This window comes from Doryrhamphus excisus, linkage group LG1 (genome assembly GCF_037039965.1).
Source record: "Doryrhamphus excisus strain RoL-2023G ecotype Guam linkage group LG1, RoL_Dexc_Guam_v1.1, whole genome shotgun sequence".
In the NCBI taxonomy this organism is placed as follows: Eukaryota; Metazoa; Chordata; class Actinopteri; order Syngnathiformes; family Syngnathidae; genus Doryrhamphus; species Doryrhamphus excisus.
The window spans coordinates 6,292,995-6,314,352 of record NC_136357.1 but is presented as its reverse complement, the minus strand read 5'-3'; the positions used below and the strand labels follow the sequence as shown (position 1 = coordinate 6,314,352).

At 39.0% G+C, this 21,358-nt stretch overlaps 2 protein-coding genes across 4 annotated transcripts in view; one reads left to right on the top strand and one right to left on the bottom strand.

Annotated features, from left to right (window-relative positions):
- Positions 1–274: 274 nt before the first annotated feature.
- LOC144894462 (uncharacterized) overlaps positions 275–21,358 on the top strand; it is a 24,574-nt gene continuing 3,490 nt past the window's right edge. Inside the window, exons 1-4 of one of the 3 annotated variants that reach the window (XM_078787201.1) lie at positions 275–933; positions 1,839–1,932; positions 6,607–6,703; positions 9,793–9,852. In XM_078787201.1, the coding sequence (XP_078643327.1) occupies positions 838–933; positions 1,839–1,932; positions 6,607–6,703; positions 9,793–9,817 (312 nt within the window). In that variant the 5' untranslated portion in view covers positions 275–837 and the 3' untranslated portion in view covers positions 9,818–9,852. Of the gene's footprint in view, positions 934–1,838; positions 1,933–6,606; positions 6,704–9,792; positions 9,971–21,358 lie in introns of those variants that run through there. The other 2 variants (XR_013625080.1, XR_013625087.1) reach the window with 2 other exon arrangements.
- trhr2 (thyrotropin releasing hormone receptor 2) overlaps positions 19,192–21,358 on the bottom strand; it is a 15,324-nt gene continuing 13,157 nt past the window's right edge. Inside the window, exon 6 of the mRNA XM_058074594.2 lies at positions 19,192–19,886. Coding sequence (XP_057930577.1) covers positions 19,299–19,886 — 588 coding nt within the window. The 3' untranslated portion in view covers positions 19,192–19,298. The remainder of the gene's footprint in view (positions 19,887–21,358) is intronic.

Genomic DNA, 21,358 nt, shown 5'->3' with positions numbered 1-21,358 from the left:
TGAAGTCCAGTTTTTCTTAAATAAATAAATAAAATATATATCGAAAATATATATCTATATAAAACATGTCCCGAATTTAATTATAAAATATTAGCAAGATTGAATTTGAACTTTATCGACGCATGCGCAGATATGACCTAAAACGCAGCTCGAGACGTTCTTCAGTTTTAAAAATGGAGGCGAACAATCGACACTGGACTGCTGCGGAAAGTTTCTTTCTAAACTAAATTTCAAGGTGGGACGAACGAAAAAATACTCGCAATACGGAGTTATTCCAACAAGTGAAAGAAAAACTCGGGGAAGTCGGTATCACGTGACGTTGATGTTTACACTTTACTGCGCATGTTCCATTGACTTTTTGATTATAGCGGCGCATGTCGACAAGAGATTGGAATATTCCTTTCCATGTGTATCATTGTTATCAGGAAAAGTCACCCGGAAAGAGGAAAAACTCCTCATGTAAACGTGGCTACTGACACACTGTGGCGCCAGGTTCCATTTGAAGGATGACATTCGGTACAGGAGACTTAAAAACACACACAGGTCTGAAAATGTGTATTTGTCTGTATGTGTTTGCAATGATGAACTAGACGAGATCTTCACAGAGGTCAGCCTGTGCCTGGTTTCTATCAAAGACTCTCGGCTTTGCAATCTGTCTTTCATTTCACCACTAAAAGGTCAGTTAACACAGACAGTGTTGTCTGCACTAATGTAGCCGATGGAAGATGGAGGAATGGAGCACAAGGTCAGCGGAGACCGCAGTGATGGAGACATAGAGAGAGCGAGGGATACTTTCTAAACTCTAATGTAAGAAAAGTAAAATAACCCCTCACTCAAATGCTTTCACAGCATCCGAGTTGGACGTTGACTGACAAGCCAATACCAGCCGTCCACGTGATCACAGATTTGAAACAACAGACTCTCTATGAACAGGTTTGCAGGTTCTTTGCATCATACATTATGTATTTTTTATGTTTAATAGTAATACTATACTGTGTTTATAACCATACTGCCACTATGCTATCTTTGTATTACTAATGATCCAATCTATACCTCTGAATTCAATTCAAAACATTCATTCATTCATTCATTTTCTACCGCTTATTCTCACGAGGGTCGGGGGGGTGCTGGAGCCTATCCCAGCTGTCTTTGGGCGAGAGGCGGGGTACACCCTGGACTGGTCGCCAGCCAATCACAGGGCACATATAGACAAACAACCATTCACACTCACATTCATACCTATGGACAATTTGGAGTCGCCAATTAACCTAGCATGTTTTTGGAATGTGGGAGGAAACCGGAGTACCCGGAGAAAACCCACGCATGCACGGGGAGAACATGCAAACTCCACACAGAGATGGCCGAGGGTGGAATTGAACTCGGGTCTCCTAGCTGTGAGGTCTGCGCGCTAACCACTCGACTGCCGTGCCGCCCAATTCAAAACAAGCATAGGAAAATCAATTCAAATGTAATGAAAGGCTTGTTAATTGACTTTTACAGCAGGACCTTGGGTGCTATATAAAGTCTTAAAGAACAAAGTACTAATCCAAACGCTTTTCAAGCTGTGAGGTCGTCGGCCTTAAAGAACGTCTTTTTCTTCACTCTGAAGACCGCCGCTTCTTTTTTCTTAAAAGGTTTGTGGTAAACTGGGGATTTTTTTTTCTCCAACCTTGAACCTTGAAAATAGGATGTTCATGTCCATTATAGACACAAATAAAATGAAGTGCTAACCATACGTAAATACGGGTTTTAACATTATTAGAGCCTTCATAGACATAAAATAACACTCAGACGGAGCTACTGAGATAACCTCTCCAATTTACTTATTCTAAACATAGGAAAGTGTTTCAAAGAGGGGGAAGAAGGACAAAGACGGCAAAAACATACCACTTCCACACAGAATGAGGAATCTCAGAAATACCAGTGTCAAAGGTAATGTAAACATTCATTTTCTACCGCATATGCTCACTAGGGTTGCGGGGGTGCTGGAGCCTATCCCAGATGTCTTCATGCAAGAGGCGGGGTACACCCTGGACTGGTCGCCAGCCAATCACAGGGCACATATAGACAAACAACCATTCACACATAGGGAAGTGTTTCAAAGAAAGAGGGGGAAGCAGGACAAAGACAGCAAAACTTGCACACAGAATGAGGAATCTCAGAAATACCAGTGTCAAAGGTAATGTAAACATTCATTCATTTTCTACCGCATATCCTCATTAGGGTTGCGGGGGTGCTGGAGCCTATCCCAGCTGTCTTCGTGTGAGAGGCGTCGTACACCCTGGACTGTTCTCCAGCCAATCACAGGGCACATATAGACAAACAACCATTCACACTCACATTCATACCTATGGACAATTTGGAGTCGCCAATTAACCTAGCATGTTTTTGGAATGTGGGAGGAAACTGGAGTACCCGGAGAAAACCCACGCAAACATGACAGGGAGAACATGCAAACTCCACACAAAGATGGCCGAGGGTGGAATCGAACTTGGGTCTTCTAGCTGTGAGGCCTGTGCGCTAACCACTCGGTCGCCGGTAATGTAAACATCATATCTCATAACATTACTGATGCCTGGTGACCTTGTCTTTCAATATTTTTGGACTAATAATATGCCATAATCACCACAGATATTTTTAGAAAAACTGCAATATAGCGAAGGAGCTGGGAGAATCCAGACTGGAAGTGATCATGGAGGCCATTATGGGTTAGATGAGCGTGGAGCTGAGAGGCAATGAATGGGAGGTTTGAACTGGGTTCGGTTATTGGAGTTGTTGGGGTCTAAACCTGCAATTCCAGAGTTTTAGTGAGAAGTGGATGATGCCAGAGATGAGATTGGAGGGAGGCTTTGACCAGTCACATAGTAACATACACATAAGCTAATAAATTGATGTTAGCACAACAAACTAATTAGCACCAAGTTAGCACCAGTATTTATGTGTAAAACTTTTGGCTTACTAGGAAATTTAGCACAAGCCAGTGGTCCAATAGCATTTCATGTACAGGGTCAGGCAAAATGATGTGACACATTTGTAGGTTAAATAAAACACAAATAAAGTAAAGAAACAAAAAAGTGTTTTTATTTTCGAAAAGTACATATAATGCCATTCTGTTTTAAAAATTAAATCAGTTCTGGCGGTGCGATTTGATTTTCGTTTTCAATGCAGATCCAGTAGCTCTGAAGTTGGTAACCCATAACAAGATGGTGTTTCGAGCTGGTACGGAACGCTTGTTGTGTTGCAGTTACAGATTCTATTTGTTTTGATGAACGTTTCCACAATGAAAGCACGATGCTCACCAGTCCAATTCATGGCAGCAATTGAAAAAGAAAGGAAAAACAATGGCATTATAAAGAAACAAAGCAAAATGGCATTTTATCTACTCTTCGAAAATAAAAACACTTTTTTGTATCTTTACTTTATTTGCCTTTTATTTAACCTACAAATGTGTCACATCATTTTGCCTAACCCTGTATATGATATGTTAACACAATGTGTTAACATTCATTCTTCATTCATTAATTTTCTACCGTCTTCGGGCGAGAGGCGGGGTACACCCTGGACCGGTCGCCAGCCAATCACAGGGCACATATAGACAAACAACCATTCACACTCACATTCATACCTATGGACAATTTGGAGTCGCCAATTAACCTAGCATGTTTTTGGAATGTGGGAGGAAACCGGAGTACCCGGAGAAAACCCCCGCAAGCACGGGGAGAACATGCAAACTCCACACAGAGATGGCCGAGGGTGGAATTGAACCCTGGTCTCCTAGCTGTGAGGTCTGCGCACTAACCACCACCGACAATGTGTTAACATGAAGAATGTAACTGTAAATTTGTAAATCCTTTTTTGTATTTAATCATTTAATCAGCTCAAACATCAGTCGTCATAGGTCAATCAGGCGTTCTTCACCAACGCCCACACATTCTGTCACTTGCACCCACCTCCGCTGACGAACACGGCTTTCTCACAGACCTTTTCTCCTTTCACACAGAACCATCAAGAACAACGAAATACATTTGTCTGTCAGTGAAGGTGATTTTTGGATGACTTATGCATGACGGTGGCATCAAGGAGGTGCAAAGGGATTACTAGTCTGTTGGAACAAGAAGCTACGTGTCAGTGAGCACAGATCTGCATCATATTCTCATTAGCACCTATGTAAACACCATAAAACTACACTTGATGCGTGCCTTTCATTTGATAATGCAAAAAAGGCGCACAAGTGGTTAGCGCGCAGGCCTCACTGCTAGGAGACCAGAGTTCAATTCCACCCTCGGCCATCTCTGTGTGGAGTTTGCATGTTCTCCCTGTGCATGCGTGGGTTTTCTCCGGGTATTCCAATTTCCTCCCATATTCCAAAAACATGCTAGGCTAATTGGTGACTCGAAACTGTCCATAGGTATGAATGTGAGTGTGAATGGTTGTTTGTCTATATGTGCCCTGTGATTGGCTAGCCACCAGTCCAGGGTGTAACCCACCTCTGAAAATGAATGAATGATGAATGAAAAAGGCTTCTGAAGGGAAACCTCAAAAGTCAAATACAATCTGTTCTGCAGTAAGTCGAGCCCTTTGTCACTGATTCTGTTCAAAATTTCCATGGATACAATTTCTAGGCATAGCCAAGTGTTTAGGTGTCCAGTTTTTGGGGGGGGGGGCTTGGATCTCGTCTCTCTTATTTTCAGACAATATGGTTCTGATGTCGTCATCGGGCTGTGACCTTCAGCGTTGACTATGTGGTTGAAGCTTCTGGGATGAGACTCAAATCTGACCCCATGGTTCTCGGTCGAAAAAGGCATTTTTAGACACAACAATCACAAAAAACCTCAGAAATATTAAAAATTAAAAAATGCATCATTCTATTGCCTTGAAGATTTAGAATATATCCAGTATTGTCATGTTAAAGCCTGAGATATGTATTTCCTGGTGTATTTTCCACACTTTTAACTACCATTATGTATTTGACATGCCGTCACACATATTTGCTGTTTTGACCCCCACCCACTGGCAGCGAGACATACCGCTTAGTGTCATCGCAATTGTTTCTCTGACACTTCCAAATGTCAGCGCCATCTATTTTCCACATCATGTCTCATGTGAACGAAAGGCAAAGGCATTCAGTGTTCCATCATCAGGTGTTCACAAACCAGCAGGCCATGCCAGTTTGTCAGGAGACATTCAAACCACATGAGAGGATTTATTCACTTGTCATCAAAATTATGAGACCAGTTGAAAAATAAAAAAAATAATATTTTGTATTTTTAGATCTTAAGCTTCTAAGTCAAGGTTTAAAATGCAAAAAGAAGAAATGAAAGTGAGACAAAACATCTGTGGAGGAAGCAACCATGAAATTGAAATAGTCTGCTGAAGTTTAAAGCTTTCTAGATCTTCCAGAATCTGCACCTATACCTCTGTATTTGTTTGGATTTTGGGCTTCCCGCAAAAACAGTCCGTATTAATTTATTCCACACACGGTTCGCCTCCAGGCACGCCCACTCTGCTTTGGTTGGTCACACTCATACGTGCTCACGAGGACTTCCGGATAGCTGACGCACCCAACATTATAGGAGATATAGAAGTTGATAATAAACGGCGATTTATCTTTTTTAAAGGTGAACTTTTCACATACAACGATATATGTTGGATCCCAAATCCAATCCAGAAATAGAGACTAGACAGTCTAAAGTTTCTCAAGACATCGCTCAATAGTAAGTAGCTTTAGCATTTTAGCATTAGGTTTAACACAACATTGGTAACGTCTAATGTGGTCATTACACATTTTTTGTTGGTAGACACACTGATTTTGTTGGGAAATGGCTATTAGCAGTCCCACTCCATGTATGCGCATTCTATAATGCTACTCGGACACCTGCTTTAGTTTGATAATATATTATCAAATATATATTATATATATAAATATTATATTATATATTCATAATATAAACACAGTTAGGACACTGATACTACTTTCTCTTCTAACTCTTGGACACGACCAAGTAACGTTGCAAAGGCGGCAGGCTTCACTTCCAAATGTTTAAAACCTCATTATCTGAAACTTTGTCATCATTTAACACGAGAAAACAACGTTTGAACTACATATATGGGTCAGAAAAGTAGAAAAAGCATAAAAGGATCCCTTTTAAATATACATATAGTAGGTGTGCTTACTATGTTTGTCATTTAAACTTAAACACTTTAACAAACTTAACAAATCAACAATAGGGTGTGTACTTCACTCAAGAATGGTTATAATTACATTGAAAACCAGACTATTACGTGCTCAGCTTGCATACCCTTCAACAAGGTCGGCCCCAGAGTTTCCACTCAATTAACCTCCTCTAACCCTCGTAAAGTTACTGCTGGCATGATGTCATGCTGAGCCTCATGTTAAACTTTCTAACACAAAATAGTCATTTCTCAACCTGACGCAAATAATGTTTGAATGACCTATGTACCTTGTCTTTGTCTTATTCGAATAATGCTGCCATGGAGGCCAATATCTGATCAACCTCCATGGGCAATATTAAGGGTTCATTCATTCATTTTCTACCGCTTTTCCTCATATCTAAAAATACAAAATGTTAATTTTTTCATACATAGGAAAGTGTTTCAAAGAAAGAGGGGGAAGCAGGACAAAGACAGCAAAACGTACCACTTCCACACAGAATGAGGAATCTCAGAAATACCAGTGTCAAAGGTAATGTAAACATTCATTCATTTTCTACCGCATATGCTCACTAGGGTCACAGGGGTGCTGGAGCCTATCCCAGCTGTCTTCGTGCAAGAGGCGGGGTACACCCTAGACTGGTCGCCAGCCAATCACAGGGCACATATAGACAAACAACCATTCACACTCACATTCATACCTGTGGACAATTTGGAGTGGCCAATTAACCTAGCATGTTTTTGGAATGTGGGAGGAAACCGGAGTACCCGGAGAAAACCCACGCATGCACGGGGAGAACATGCAAACTCCACACAGAGATGGCCGAGGGTGGAATTGAACCCTGGTCTCCTAGCTGTGAGGTCTGCGCGCTAACCACTAGACCGCCGTGCCTATATTAAGGGTTCTAAATGCAATATACTAATTTCTATGTAAAGTATTTCCATGATGCCTTATATTAACTCACTTTAAACTCACTTTAACTCAAAATCTCAGTGTATAGACTGGTCATATATCTCGTTTCATATTATCTGCATACTGTATTTGTATATAACGCTGGGAAAAAACTGTTGATTTTTGTTAATACTTGGGTTGTTTATGTTGTTTATTTTTCTATATTGTGTATTTTGTACTGCTTAACTGATTCTGTACTCTTGCTGCTGTGCAATGCAAATTTCCCCACTGAGGGACAAATAAAGGCATATCTTATCTTATCAACAAAGAACACGACGGCCTCGCAGCATTAAGAAAAAAAACGCAGTATGATGTTATATTGAGCACAAGTGACAAGGACTACACTCCTCAGAGAGCCATCTTCCAGTGTCCAATGTCTGTGCCCAGCCTTTTGCTTTCATTGGCCAGTCTGATATAAGGCTTTCCCTTGGCATTTCTTACTCTTTTACTGCTACACACGTGGCAGTACGGTAGAATTGTAGAGAAATGGATTTCATCAAGGCTTTGCTACGTGCCTGTACTCTCAAGCTTTCAAACCATTTCATAGTTAAGAGAAGGAGGCGACGATAGGATTGGATTGCACCCACAAAGTGTGTGCTGCATTCAGGTGTGTGATAGGAAACCTGTCGAGGCAGAACTTATGTCTGTGTCAGGAACAAAAAAAGGTGTCACTTGTGTGACAGTAACACACTCTTGTGATTATTTGGCCACATTCCACAAGAGTAACACAAACACGGGTAGAATTGTCAACTCAGATAAAGTTTATTCAGACGATAATGCAGCAATAAACATGTTATATTTTTATTTTAAGCTAAATCTTGTTATTGCTTATGTTTTTTTATGTATTGCCTTAACTTCGGGTATAAGGTCATTTTGATAATTGTTTCTTTTTTTAAGACATGGCCGAGGGTGGGATTGAACTCGGGTCTCCTAGCTGTGAGGTCTGTGCAATAACCACTAGACCGCCGTGCAGCCCTCCCAACTTCACAAAGCTCCTTAAAAACAATTAAAGAATAATTAAAAAATCTCAAGAATCACTTACACACATACACAGTACACATATAGCTGAAAAATAAACAATACATCAATCCATGTCAATTTCAGACTTAAAATAGATTTAAGCCCTGCCCATTTCCTGTTAAACCGCACCCACTTCTGGTTTGTGCCCTGCCCACTGTGAGTACGAATACAGATAACCTTGAGGAGTAAACATATCCAGATACAGATACTGGTATACTCGCTCATGCCCATTATTTACCACATCACTGTATTTGGTCCACTGTTGAATGTATCCCACACTGTAGCTCCACAGAGTACACAGCAGTAACCTATCAAAAGGAAGCCGGATTCCCAATGTTTGATGTTGTCCTTTTGGTGTCCTTTGCTGTTAAAAATATCTTAGGCTGGTAAAGTACAGGCTATGTAGTTCACATGGCCTTTAAAGTTTTGTGCAGACCTGACCAATATGACCAATATGACCAATATGACCAATATAACTCTCCTGGTGGGATTGCACATGTTTAGTTTGCAGAGGTCCCTGTGAAGCCATTAGTAGTAGTATGGAAAATCAGATGTGTTTGCTGACATCACTGGCTTGAATACCGTATATACCTAATGATGATGTTGAATGACATTCATACCTATGGACAATTTGGAGTCGCCAATTAACCTAGCATGTTTTTGGAATGTGGGAGGAAACCGGAGTACCTGGAGAAAACCCACGCATGCACGGGGAGAACATGCAAACTCCACACAGAGATAGCCGAGGACGAAATCGAACTCGGGTCTTTTAGCTGTGTGGCCTGCGGTCAGAACAACAAGGTGTTATTTCATCATGAAGTGCATGAAGCGAGTGCAAGAGTTGTCATCCCAAAGAGTTGCCAATGTGTATTCAACTTGAAGGCAACTTGGTTGCGCTGCACAGAGATGGCCGAGTGTGGAATCAAACTCGGGTCTCCTAGCTGTGAGCCATGCGCGCTAGACACTTTCCACCGTGCAGCCAGTAATGTTACATTGATGAGATATTACCTTAAGATTACATTACCTTAACACAAAAGTTCTCCTCCCATTCCATGTGGAAGTGGTGCGTTTTTGGCTTAACAAATAAATTGGAGGCTAACTAGTTAGCTCGCTAGCTTGCTACAGTATGAGTGGTGGCCATCACTTATGTCTCTGCAGTGATCTTGTTGCCTGTGCATTGGTATTACACATTGTAGTTCATAAGACAATAGGTCACTATGGGATGTTTCATGCATGTCTACAGAGTTTTACTAATGTTAAAAAAACAGGTTTGAGCAGTCATTATGTTTTCTTTCAGCATATTAACATTGGGGAAACTGAAACATCTGACAAGCTTAATTTCAGTCCTTCCTTTTTGACATGGTAATTAGCCCTGTAGTATTTTCAGTAGACCGAATAGCAGCAGATGATAGACTTGAGACTTAACTTGGACTTGCAAAAACCATACCGAAGTTGCAATAAGCAAATTTAATAAAAAGCTTTCTGCACTATCCACACTCACTCACTGTCCTTCAAGCAACTTGACTCATTTGTCAAGCTCTTACTGCCCCCCCCAAATTACCTGAAAATTGAAAAGCAGCTGAAAAGATTAACTCCTGTGTGTTGTGCTATTTCTTTCATATTTTGTGTTCTTTGTTCTGCCACCACAGAAGGCGACGCAAAGAAGAACTGTAATGATGACCACAAAAAGAACAGGAACATTTTTAGTTGTAACATTACACAACATCATGTTTACACTTTATTTAAATCATCTTATTTAATCCTACCCCTTCTCCGAGTCTTAGCAGTTCACTTCCTGTCTTCAACATGTTACCATTTCCCAATGGGGAAATAAGACAATAATAATATATAATAGTAAAGACAATAAATCCAGTTTATGGATAGTCTATTCGGTAATGAAAGGAATAAATAGCAGTGGTTCCAGACAAGGTTTGTCGTTTATCACGGTTCATTGGTTGTAGAGCCAACTGTGATGAATGAATATCAATAATTTCTTAGTTAGAGCATAGAAAACCTGTTTAGGACTTTCCAGGTGGGGTTTTAACGTTATTAAAGCCCTGTGGACATTAAATAACACCCTATAGTCACTTTTATTCTTTGTTTACATCACATTGCGCAGGTTATCAGATCACTGCAGGGACAAAAGATGGCTACCGCTGGCATAGGAAGCAATAAGGTGCACAAAATTACAGTAGTTAATGTGGAACGAACCTACCTAATCCTAGCCACTACTCATTAGTTCTTCATTAATCTACTTTTTCATTAGTACCTCAGTAACTACTGTATTTTGGTGTACCGAATTATAAATTGAGACCTCCATATTACTTTTAAACTTAAGAAAGTGTTTCAAAGGGAGCGGAGAAGGAGAGAAAAAGCCCAAAACCACTTCCACATGGATTGGGAGGATAACATTTTTTTTCCTGCAATAGCATGTCAGTTCGCATCTAATGACCCATGTAGTGGAAGGTAATGTAATCTTCTAAAATTACTGACAGAATATTACAATACTTTTTGACTAATAATAGGTTAAAGTCAACCACAAAACAACTATAATTTTGTATTATTATTTTTATATGTGTTGGGAATATGAGGGTATATGAACCACTATTTAGCGAGAGATGACTTTATTCTTCAAAATGATTATCTATTTGTGCATATATTCATTATCGTTTGTTTGTGTTGTTAGGTCACATGTTTGTGCATGCGTTTGTGCAGGCGAATGCGTTCAAATTTCCCCTCAATAATCCATAATCCATAGTCCATAATCCCAATCTTCAATACTAGAAGACTCAGTAGCATTTCACTTCCTGGTTGCTGTGCAATGTGTATTAGTATTGCAGGCAGAGTTCTTATAAAAGGAACTTCTACCAACTTGCTGTTGTTCTTCGAGCTTAAAATTCCACCAAACATGCTGTTTTATTGTGGAGTTGCATCATCACCTCTTTTTGACTCTAGCACAAAAATACACTTTTGGAATTATGAACAAAATGGGATTAATGGTGACGAAACATTGAAATTGATTGACAGCCCTAATATATACATATATATATATGGATATGTGTGTGTGTGTTATTATTATTGTTGTGTATTATTAGTCTTATGGCATGTCCACCTGCAGGAGGTCTGTGTGTTTAAGCTTAATATTTATTTGTTGAGCAAAGTCATAACGACATGACCTGTTTTTTCCCAACCAAGTCCTGCTGCATATTGCTTGTTACGTTCTCCATCCTTTGTGCCTCGCTGCATCAATCACCCCTGTGAACTAAATGTCCTAACCATCCACACATCTCAGGTATCTTTCACCATACATATCCTGAAGGCAAATTTGTGAAATCTGACCTTTGGCAGCTAAATAAATATGGACTGAATCTGCTTAAACGTTGCCATTAGCAAGCATTTATGAGTCACTTCCTGTCGGGATGAAGCACGACAACCTGGCTAACATTCTCTTTGCATCTGTGAAGGTGTCACCCTAATTCCATGTTTTAATGTACGTGGGATGATTTGTCATATGACATGACAATCTTGGGCAAAATATTGCACACAAGCTAGATAATGTTAATTCTTGAGCATTATGCAATTGAATAAAATGTGATTCCAGGGTAATTAGACATCAATCTGGGTGAGTGAGTGAGGGAGGGAGGAAGGGTGCTTTTGTGCATTCGTGTGTGTGCATGTGTGAGTAAGTGTTGTGCATATTTATCTGAGCTCACAGCACAAACAGGCTTAAATAGGAGGTCAGATGAAACAGCAAATTGGCACTAAATTTATCTGAAATGAAATGAAAAGTGGGCTGCACGGTGGACGAGTGGTTAGCGCGCAGACCCGGGTTCAATCCCACCCTCGGCCATCTCTGTGTGGAGTTTGCATGTTCTCCCCGTGCATGCGTGGGTTTTTGTCCGGGTACTACGATTTCCTCGGTTCCTGATCCTATTCATCCTGGTCACTCCCAATGAGAATCTCAGCATCCTACCTGGCAGCTCTAAACGCAGCATCCTTCTACCAATATATTCACTATCTCTCCTCTGGACATGTCCCAACCATCTCAGTCTGGCCGATAACTGACTTCATCTCCAAGGCCTGTAATGTCCCTCTGATGTACTCATTCCTGATCCTATCCATCCTGGTCACTCCCAATGAAAACCTCAGCATCCTACCTGGCAGCTCTAAACGCAGCATCCTTCTACCAATATATTCACTATCTCTCCTCTGGATATGTCCCAACCATCTCAGTCTGGCCGATAACTGACTTTATCTCCAAGGCCTCTAACATGTAATGTCCCTTTGATGTACTTGTTCCTGATCCTATCCATCCTGGTCACTCCCAATGAGAACCTCAGCATCCTACCTGGCAGCTCTAAAGGCAGCATCCTTCTACCAATATAATCACTATCTCTCCTCTTGATATGTCCAAACCATCTCAGTCTGGCCGATAACTGACTTCATCTCCAAGGCCTGTATTGTCCCTCTGATGTACTCATTCCTGATCCTATCCATCCTGGTCACTCCCAATGAAAACCTCAGCATCCTACCTGGCAGCTCTAAACGCAGCATCCTTCTACCAATATAATCATTATCTCTCCTCTTGATATGTCCAAACCATCTCAGTCTGGCCTCTCTGACTTTATCTCCAAGGCCTCTAACATGTAGTCGTTCCTGATCCTATCCATCCTGGTCACTCCCAATGAGAACCTCAGCATCCTACCTGGCAGCTCTAAACGCAGCATCCTTCTACCAATATATTCACTATATCTCCTCTGGATATGTCCAAACCATCTCAGTCTGGCCTCTCTGACCTTATCTCCAAGGCCTCTAACGTGTAGTCGTTCCTGATCCTATCCATCCTGGTCACTCCCAATGAGAACCTCAGCATCCTACCAATATATTCACTATCTCTCCTCTGGACATGTCCCAACCATCTCAGTCTGGCCTCTCTGACTTTATCTCCAAGGCCTCTAACATGTAATGTCCCTCTCATGTACTTGCTCCTGATCCTATCCATCCTGGTCACTCCCAATGAGAACCTCAGCATCCTCATCTCTGCTACCTCCAGTTCTGCTTCCTGTCTTTTCCTCAGTGGTACTGTCTCTAGACCAAACGACATGGCTGGTTGGTCTCACCACAGTTTTTTTCATTTTAGCTTAAATGAATTTAGCTTCTAATACACATCACCTCGTTTCTAAACATAGTTAATAAATTTTAACATGGCAATCCCCTGAGGGAGCTTTCTAGTGCTCCTTCTAGGGCAGTGGTTACCAAACTTATTACAGTCACATACCCCATCAGGCATTCCACTCCTGCACACTTTAATAAATACCTTATTATCTTAATTAACTTGAAATATTGAAGATGATTCATGACTTGAAGATGACTTGAGTTTGTTAGTTTCTATTCTATACATTCAAGGATCAATAGTGGCTTTCATCTTAAAGCAATCATGCATTGCCGTAACGTAGGGAAAGAACATGGGTACACATACATCATCCGCATGCAATATTCATACCCATGTAGCGTATATATAAGGCACATACATTATGCATTATCATCTCAGTTACCACCGGCGCTGTTGATAGCGAGTCAAACGTCCCCACAGACATGTCTCTAAGCACACACTTACGCATCGTTGATTGATGGTGTTTCTGCGGTTAGTAGCTGTTATTTGCTGGCATGTTCTTGTTTTGTAGACATGTATGAAGTATGTTACATTTCACCTCGTGTCAAACTGCTATTTAAAGACATTAGTCACTGAATGTGAATATATGAAAAAAAAATATATTGCAGTATATTGGCAAATATAATGCAATGTATTAGGAAATATATTTCCATATATGGTATCGTATGTTGATATTTTCCAATATATTGCAATATATGCATAGATCATATATGTGTATATATTGATACATATGAAAAATATATTGCGATCAAGACCAAAAAAGGACTATATTTTTACATATATAAAATTGCATATAATTTGGGATATATAAACTCATATATTATATATTTGGATTTAATATATTTTAATATATTGAAAGCGGCAATCATTTGTATATTCTGCAATATATTGCCATATATTACATGAAAATATAATATATTGTATAATATATGTACAAAGATATATTATTCCATGTATTTATAATATATAATGTATTGGAAAATATAATGGAAAAATAATATATTATAATATAATACAATATATTTAAAGTAATATATTGATAAATATATTTTCTTTTTGTAAGGGTATGTAAAACACCTACATGTGATTTTTGGGGGAAAAAAAACATCCTTTTTGAGCAGACATGAAACAGTTAACGGCCATTATGACAACTGTTACTAAAAGCTATTTCAGTGCCACAACCACACGACCCTTAGGTCACTTCTGTTCACTTGGAGGTGATTTTGTGAATACAAATATCCAATCTAATCCTGATTGTGTGTTTTCTGTCTCTGGTCTCGGTGTTGACTGCAGTCTGGAGAGATAAGATGACTGGCCATGATAGAGATATGGGCGGATAGCAGCAGATGTGTTAGAGGTGGCTTAATAACCACAAACGCTTTCGCACATGCACACTCCAGATACCGAGCCAGATATCATCTCATAAATTTTCACAATGCAAACTGCCATTATGGAATATTTTATGGATCTATCTTTCGTGTTCATTTCGACCCAGAGTAGTCATACTACAAAAACAAGTGCGGATCGTAGACATGGATGAATTAAAAAAATATATTAGTTTATTCAATCACATTTATTCAAGATCCCTGACCTTGAAAACTTATTTAAAGCATTACTTCCAAATAACATACAATGTTTTTTTCACACTTTTACACTTCCTAAAGTTCAAACTACTAAGAAGAGCATTTGTTTGTATCTGGAGTGAAACTGTTTAACTGACTTTTCAATGCCAAAACATCCACAGTTTTAAAGCTCTCTACAAACGGATGGTCTGGTCACTGTGCAGGGAGAAGGCGGGGCTTATTAATTGCTGAGCTATTTAATCCATGGTTCTTTCTTACCTTTGTTGGTATGTGTCTCTTTCAATAAAGTCAGGAAAAGAAAAGTAAAAGTAATGTGTTATGTTGTACAATTGTATGGAAGCCCGTTTCCGCCACTGGAAAAAAAAAATAAATAAGAAAGTCAAAATTATTTGATAAAAAGTCAAAATAATGAGTTAAAAGGTAAAATGATGAGATAAAAAGTCAAAATTATTAGATAAAAAGTCCTTATTATGAGATAAAAAGTCAAAATAATGAGTTAAAAGGTAAAATTACAAGATAAAAAGTCATAATTATGAGATAAAAACTCAAAATAATTAGATCGCTTATGTTATCCCAATGGTAAGTCATGATTAGGAGATAAAAAGTAAAAATTATGAGATAAGAAAGTCAAAATTATGAGATAAAGTCATAATTATGAGATAAAATTCTAAATTATGAGATAAAAAGTCAAAATTATTAGATAGAAAGTCAAAATTACTAGATAAAAAGTCATTACTATGTGATAAAAAGTCAAAATAATGAGTTAAAAGGTAAAATTATGAGATAAGCCATAATTATGAGATAATAAAAGTCAAAATAATGAAATAAAAAGTCAAAATAATTAGATGAAAATCTAAATTATGTGATGATAAAGTCTAAACTATTAGACTCCTTTTTTGAGCAATTCTTATGGAATTTATTTGGTTATTAGTAGTGCACATGGCAAATTCTATTCTGTTTGGATCATGTTTATTTATGTCAGGGATGTCCGATATTGGCTATTTATTGATACTGTCTGAATCTCAATTTCCGATTCTGATATCACCCGATACCAATATGTGTAATATCATATACTGTATCCATCAATCTGTTTTATTTTTTTGATAGTATGTAACCAATTAAAGATGGAACCAAGATACTCTTTGTAGACTATTTATTGATACACATGATTTAATGATAAAAAATAAGTCACTGTACTTTACAAGCACATTAGAGAGACCAAGAGAGAACCAAGCAACAAAAAAACAAGAAACAAAGAACCCCAAATTTCTAAAATATATGATTGTACACTGAAAGCACGGTACAACAAAGCAGCTTTCCAGGGCTGGATTATCACAAATATTAAACTACTTTTCTTTGTAAATATCATATCTACTGACATTGGCATTCACACCATGAAAATAACACTTCAAACTCCGAAAAGTACGAATAAAACAGTATATATTCCACTCACTGTAAAACATTCATATACCATGCACTGACCGCAGTCATTTCATTACAAATCTGATGTCAAAAATGTCAATATTTCATATTGGAAACATTTCCCCCCACTTTCCTTCAAAATATTTCATTTTAAAGGTGAGTAATTTGACACAAAAGTCCGAGACCCAATCAAAACCTTCAAAGTAGTCACCAACTGTCAAAAAGTACATTTGTGCAATACAATAACTGCATGCCAAACATCAGTCCACAGAAAACAAAATAGCAGCGAGACAAAGTTACAATCAAAAGTCAGTATTTAGCAGTTTTACTTCATTTAACACGAGTATTAACACGTCATTGCTGTACAAACGTATATTTATATTTCACGTATATTTCCTTATATCAGTCATGTGACTCTCACTGGTGTTATAGCACAATATCAACAAGAACGGGCAAAAAAAGAACAATTACAGTACATTTTTTACTTCACTTGCAGTACTAAAATACTGCTTAAATTTGACACATTTCTGCTCCTGTGAATTTGATGTCACAACTTCATAAGGATTACTTAACTGCACTCAAAACGTTTTTAAAATGATTATACTGACGAATAAGCATCATGCAACGAACATACCGAGTAATTTAAGATCATTTAGATATAACACACCATTTTATGTAGTTTTTAGATTGCTCAGGTGTTTGCAATGGAAAGTTTCAAAATTGTCACTGGGTACCACCCGACTGGGCCAGGCTTTCCCAACGATCCCAACGTCCGCATCCCAACAACACCTCAGAGGATGATTTAGTCAGCATTCAGCATCATTGATTTGGTTTTAAACAGGATGAAAACCCAACAGGGATGCATTGACTACTTTACTAAAGGTAATTTATAGCACACTGTGATCATATCCCCCAAGGGTCCCCAGTCACACAGAACATGGAGATCTGCCTTCAGCATCTGCCTTCAGCATCTGCCTCGTAAATGCAATTGTTGATTCAAGTAAAACAGACATTAAATGTCCTGCTGTTGTTGTTTTGGTGTTGTTGCCAACTACGTCGATATTATCACACCATGTGCGGTAATCTTTGACAGAAAACAATAAAATGCACAACAAATAAATCTAAAACTTGTGCTCCAATTTAAGTCCAACATTTGTGGAAGATAAAAAAAGCTTGTCAAAGTGCATTATTCAAAAAGGATTGGATTATTTTCACATGTTATCAATTCATTCACAAAGTCAATGCGGAAACAGAAAAGAACTGTGTTCAAGTTTTTTGGCTTTAGTTGACCAAAAAATTTAATTCTAGGCTAACTGGTTAGCTTGCTAGCTTGTTAACTCGTTAGCTCGCTAGCTTATTAGCTCGCTAGCTTGTTAGCTCGCTAGTTTGTTATTCAAAAAGGATTGGATTATTTCCAGATGTAATGAATTCATTCACAAAGTCGATGCAGAAGCAGAAAAGAACTGTGTTCAAGTTTTTTGGCTTTAGTTGACAAAAAAAAATAATTCCAGGCTAACTGGTTAGCTCGCTAGCTTGTTAGCTTGTTAATTCGTTAGCTTGCTAGCTTACTAGCTTGCTAGCTTGTTAGCTCGCTGGCTTGTTAGCTCGCTAGCTTGTTATTCAAAAAGGATTGGATTATTTCCAGATGTAATCAGTTCATTCACAAAGTCGATGTGGAAACAGAAGAACTGTGTTCAAGTTTTTTGGCTTTAGTTGACAAAAATAAATAAATTCCAGGCTAACTGGTTAGCTCACTAGCTTGTTATTCAAAAAGGATTGGATTATTTCCAGATGTAATGAATTCATTCACAAAGTCGACGCAGAAACAGAAAAGAGCTGTGTTAAAGTTTTTTGGCTTTAGTTGACAAAAAAATAAATTCCAGGCTAACTGGTTAGCTCGCTAGCTTATTAGCTCGCTAGCTTGTTAGCTTGCTAGCTTGTTAGCTCGCTAGCTTGTTATTCAAAAAGGACTGGATTATTTCCAGATGTAATGAATTCATTCACAAAGTCGATGCAGAAACAGAAAAGAACTGTATTAAAGTTTTTTGGCTTTAGTTGACAAAAACAATAAATTCCAGGCTAACTGGTTAGCTCGCTAGCTTATTAGCTCGCTAGCTTGTTATTCAAAAAGGATTGGATTATTTCATGATGTAATGAATTCATTCACAAAGTCGATGCAGAAACAGAAAAGAACTGTGTTAAAAGTTTTTTGGCTTTAGTTGACAAAAAATAAATAAATTCCAGGCTAACTGGTTAGCTCGCTAGCTTGTTAGCTCGCTAGCTCATTAGCTCGCTAGCTTGTTAGCTCGCTAGCTTGTTAGCTCACTAGCTAGCAGCCGTCTGGAGTCCCGACAGCGTAAGAGCTGAGCAATGTGTTGTAAACAAAAAGTAACAGGAGTGTAAAGGTGACTATATTAGTGATAATTCATGTCTACATGGCTCTAATAATGTTGAAAAACACATTTAGTAAGTCATAAACGTGTTTTCTATGTTGTAACTATAAAAATAGTAAATGTACTAGCATATTACGGAAATTCATTTATCGCTGTCGGGTCTGGATGCTATTCGTAAAGGTTATAAATAGCTTTTCTATGCTCTAACTAGAAAAATATTCAATTTATAAATAAGGAATCCTACTTGATGGAAATTCACTTATCACGGTCACGTCTGTAGCCAATTAAATGTGCTAAACAAGGGATAACTTTACTGTAATTCTTTAAAATCTACAGAAATTATGCTGAACAGATCAGCGCATTGATGGAAAAAGCTTTTTCAAACTCTTATGTCATTTCAAATGTTCTAAGATTTAACTAAAAACAATAATGTGTGAGAAAAACACTGTCTTAGCGCTATAGGAATCTGTTCTAAAATGTACTGTTTGCATTTTCAATTTCATTATAATTAAAAAAAATAAGTATTGGTAGATCATACACCTTATTTTTTTGTTTTCCAAAGTCCTAAAGATCATTTCACACAGTTATTTATGTATTGTATGTGCTATACCTGGGTCGGGAAAAGGATCGGTGTCATCTGTAGAAGGAGAACCGTCCGCCTTCATATCATTCAGTAGAGATGTGTCAACCGAACTCACATCTAAGCTACCAGCGTAAGCAACCGATCTGCTAAAATCGTCTCCTTTGTTGCCATTTAATATCTTCATCTCTTGATGACCGTTACCATTTTGTTTACATCTTGAGTTAACATCTGTTGTAGTCTTTGGAATGGCTCTTTGGACTTCTTCACTGGTTCCACAGATATTAGACAGCGAGGTACGTGGGTCACGGACTATGCTGAAACCTGCCGGAATTGCTGACAATGTCCTCTGAGTTCCTTCTGGTTGCTTGCAGTGGTACAACCCACGAAATGCTGAGCGGAACTTCTGAGACATAGCGTTGTATATCACCGGGTTGATTGCACTGTTGGCGTAAATGCACGTCCGACAAAACAACAAAAACCAGGCATCGAGATAAGGTGTAGACACGAAAGAGTTGATTAAAACCAATGATCGGTATGGCATCCACAGCAGAGCGAATAGGATCACCACTACTGCTAGCATCTTCGTCACCTGGAAGAAGAAAACGGAAGCCATTAGTACTTTGATTCAGCTTCTAAAACTAAGTTCTGTTGTCTGTGAACGCAGCTTGTGTGATTGGTGTTAAAGGGGCCCTATTATGCTAATTTTCAGTCCTTTGTATTGAGTTGTGGACTCCTGTACAGCAGCGACAAACAGCTTTATAGATCATCTAGGATCTGCACCTATTCCAGCTGTATTTCCTTATATTTCCAAAACGATCTGTTTGAATTTATTCCACCCACGGGCACGCCTCTGAGTACGCTGGTCACACTCCCAAGACGAAACAGTACCGCAGAGCGGGGACAAGGGGGGGCCTTCACCTTGTACCCAGGAACGCCCATATAAGGAAGTCCGTGTGTTAGAATAACTTAACCTCTCTGAAGCCGGGTATTCCGAGCCATCCAAAACGTCTTTCAGGTCTCACTTCCAAATGCGCAAAACTCATAATCTGAAACTTGGGCATTGTGTAACGCAATAATATTACATTCTAATAACATTTATAGATCAGAAAAGTGGAAAAAGCATAACAGGTCCTCTTTAAGGTCAGAATAAAGTTAAACCGAAAGCATTAGACTTTCTGCCGAGCACCACAGTTCATTGTCGGGAACGGTAACGATAATTATTAGAATAGTAACTAATTAGTTTTAACTGTTGCTGAAAAACAACAACGCGATTGAGTTGGGTTTTCTGACCTTTTAAAAATCACAGATTAAGATAACTGAAAATCGTTGATTGCAATTGCAAAAGGGGTCCCCTAGACACACAATAGCCCGTTCAATTTCATGTCCGAGGGCTGTGTGTGTCTGTGTGTGTAAACATTCGCTCAGCTTGTCTCTCCCAACCCTGCCACACCACCACAGTGACCATGGTAACAGCTCAGACATGACTGAACCCCTGCAAGCCAAAGGTGGGGGAAAAAAGTCAGTGTGTCAGCCTCCAGTGATTAGTGTTATCAGTCTCTAATAATACTACGCACCTTTAACCTCCTACCTTTCCTTGCCTCACTGCTCTAGCCATCATTTTCTGTTGTGAGAGCTTTCACACCATCTTTGTTGTGCCATGACTTTGAAACCAAATGCAGGGCTTCAGAGTGCGTTGGATTCCAAATCCGATGTGGAAGTAGAGACTGGACAGTCCGACGTTTCTCAAGAAAAGAGGTTACTTTATACGTCTCTCGATGCTAAGTGGCTTTAGCATTTTAGTGTTCTCCAGCATCGGTAACGTCGAATGTGGCCACTATTTGTGGAAACGGCTATTAGCAACCCCGCTTCCTGTATGCAAGCGCTTTTCCTCCATAACTTACACGAAATTTACTTCTTGTTCTTCTGACTCTTCCACACGACCAAGTAACGTTGGAAAGTTTGTCGGGGGAAACGGGAACCCCCGTCCGAGCTAATGCTCGTACGTAAACAGAGGAGCTTCGGAAAGGGCAGAGAGCTTCGCTGGCTTACAGCAACGCCCAT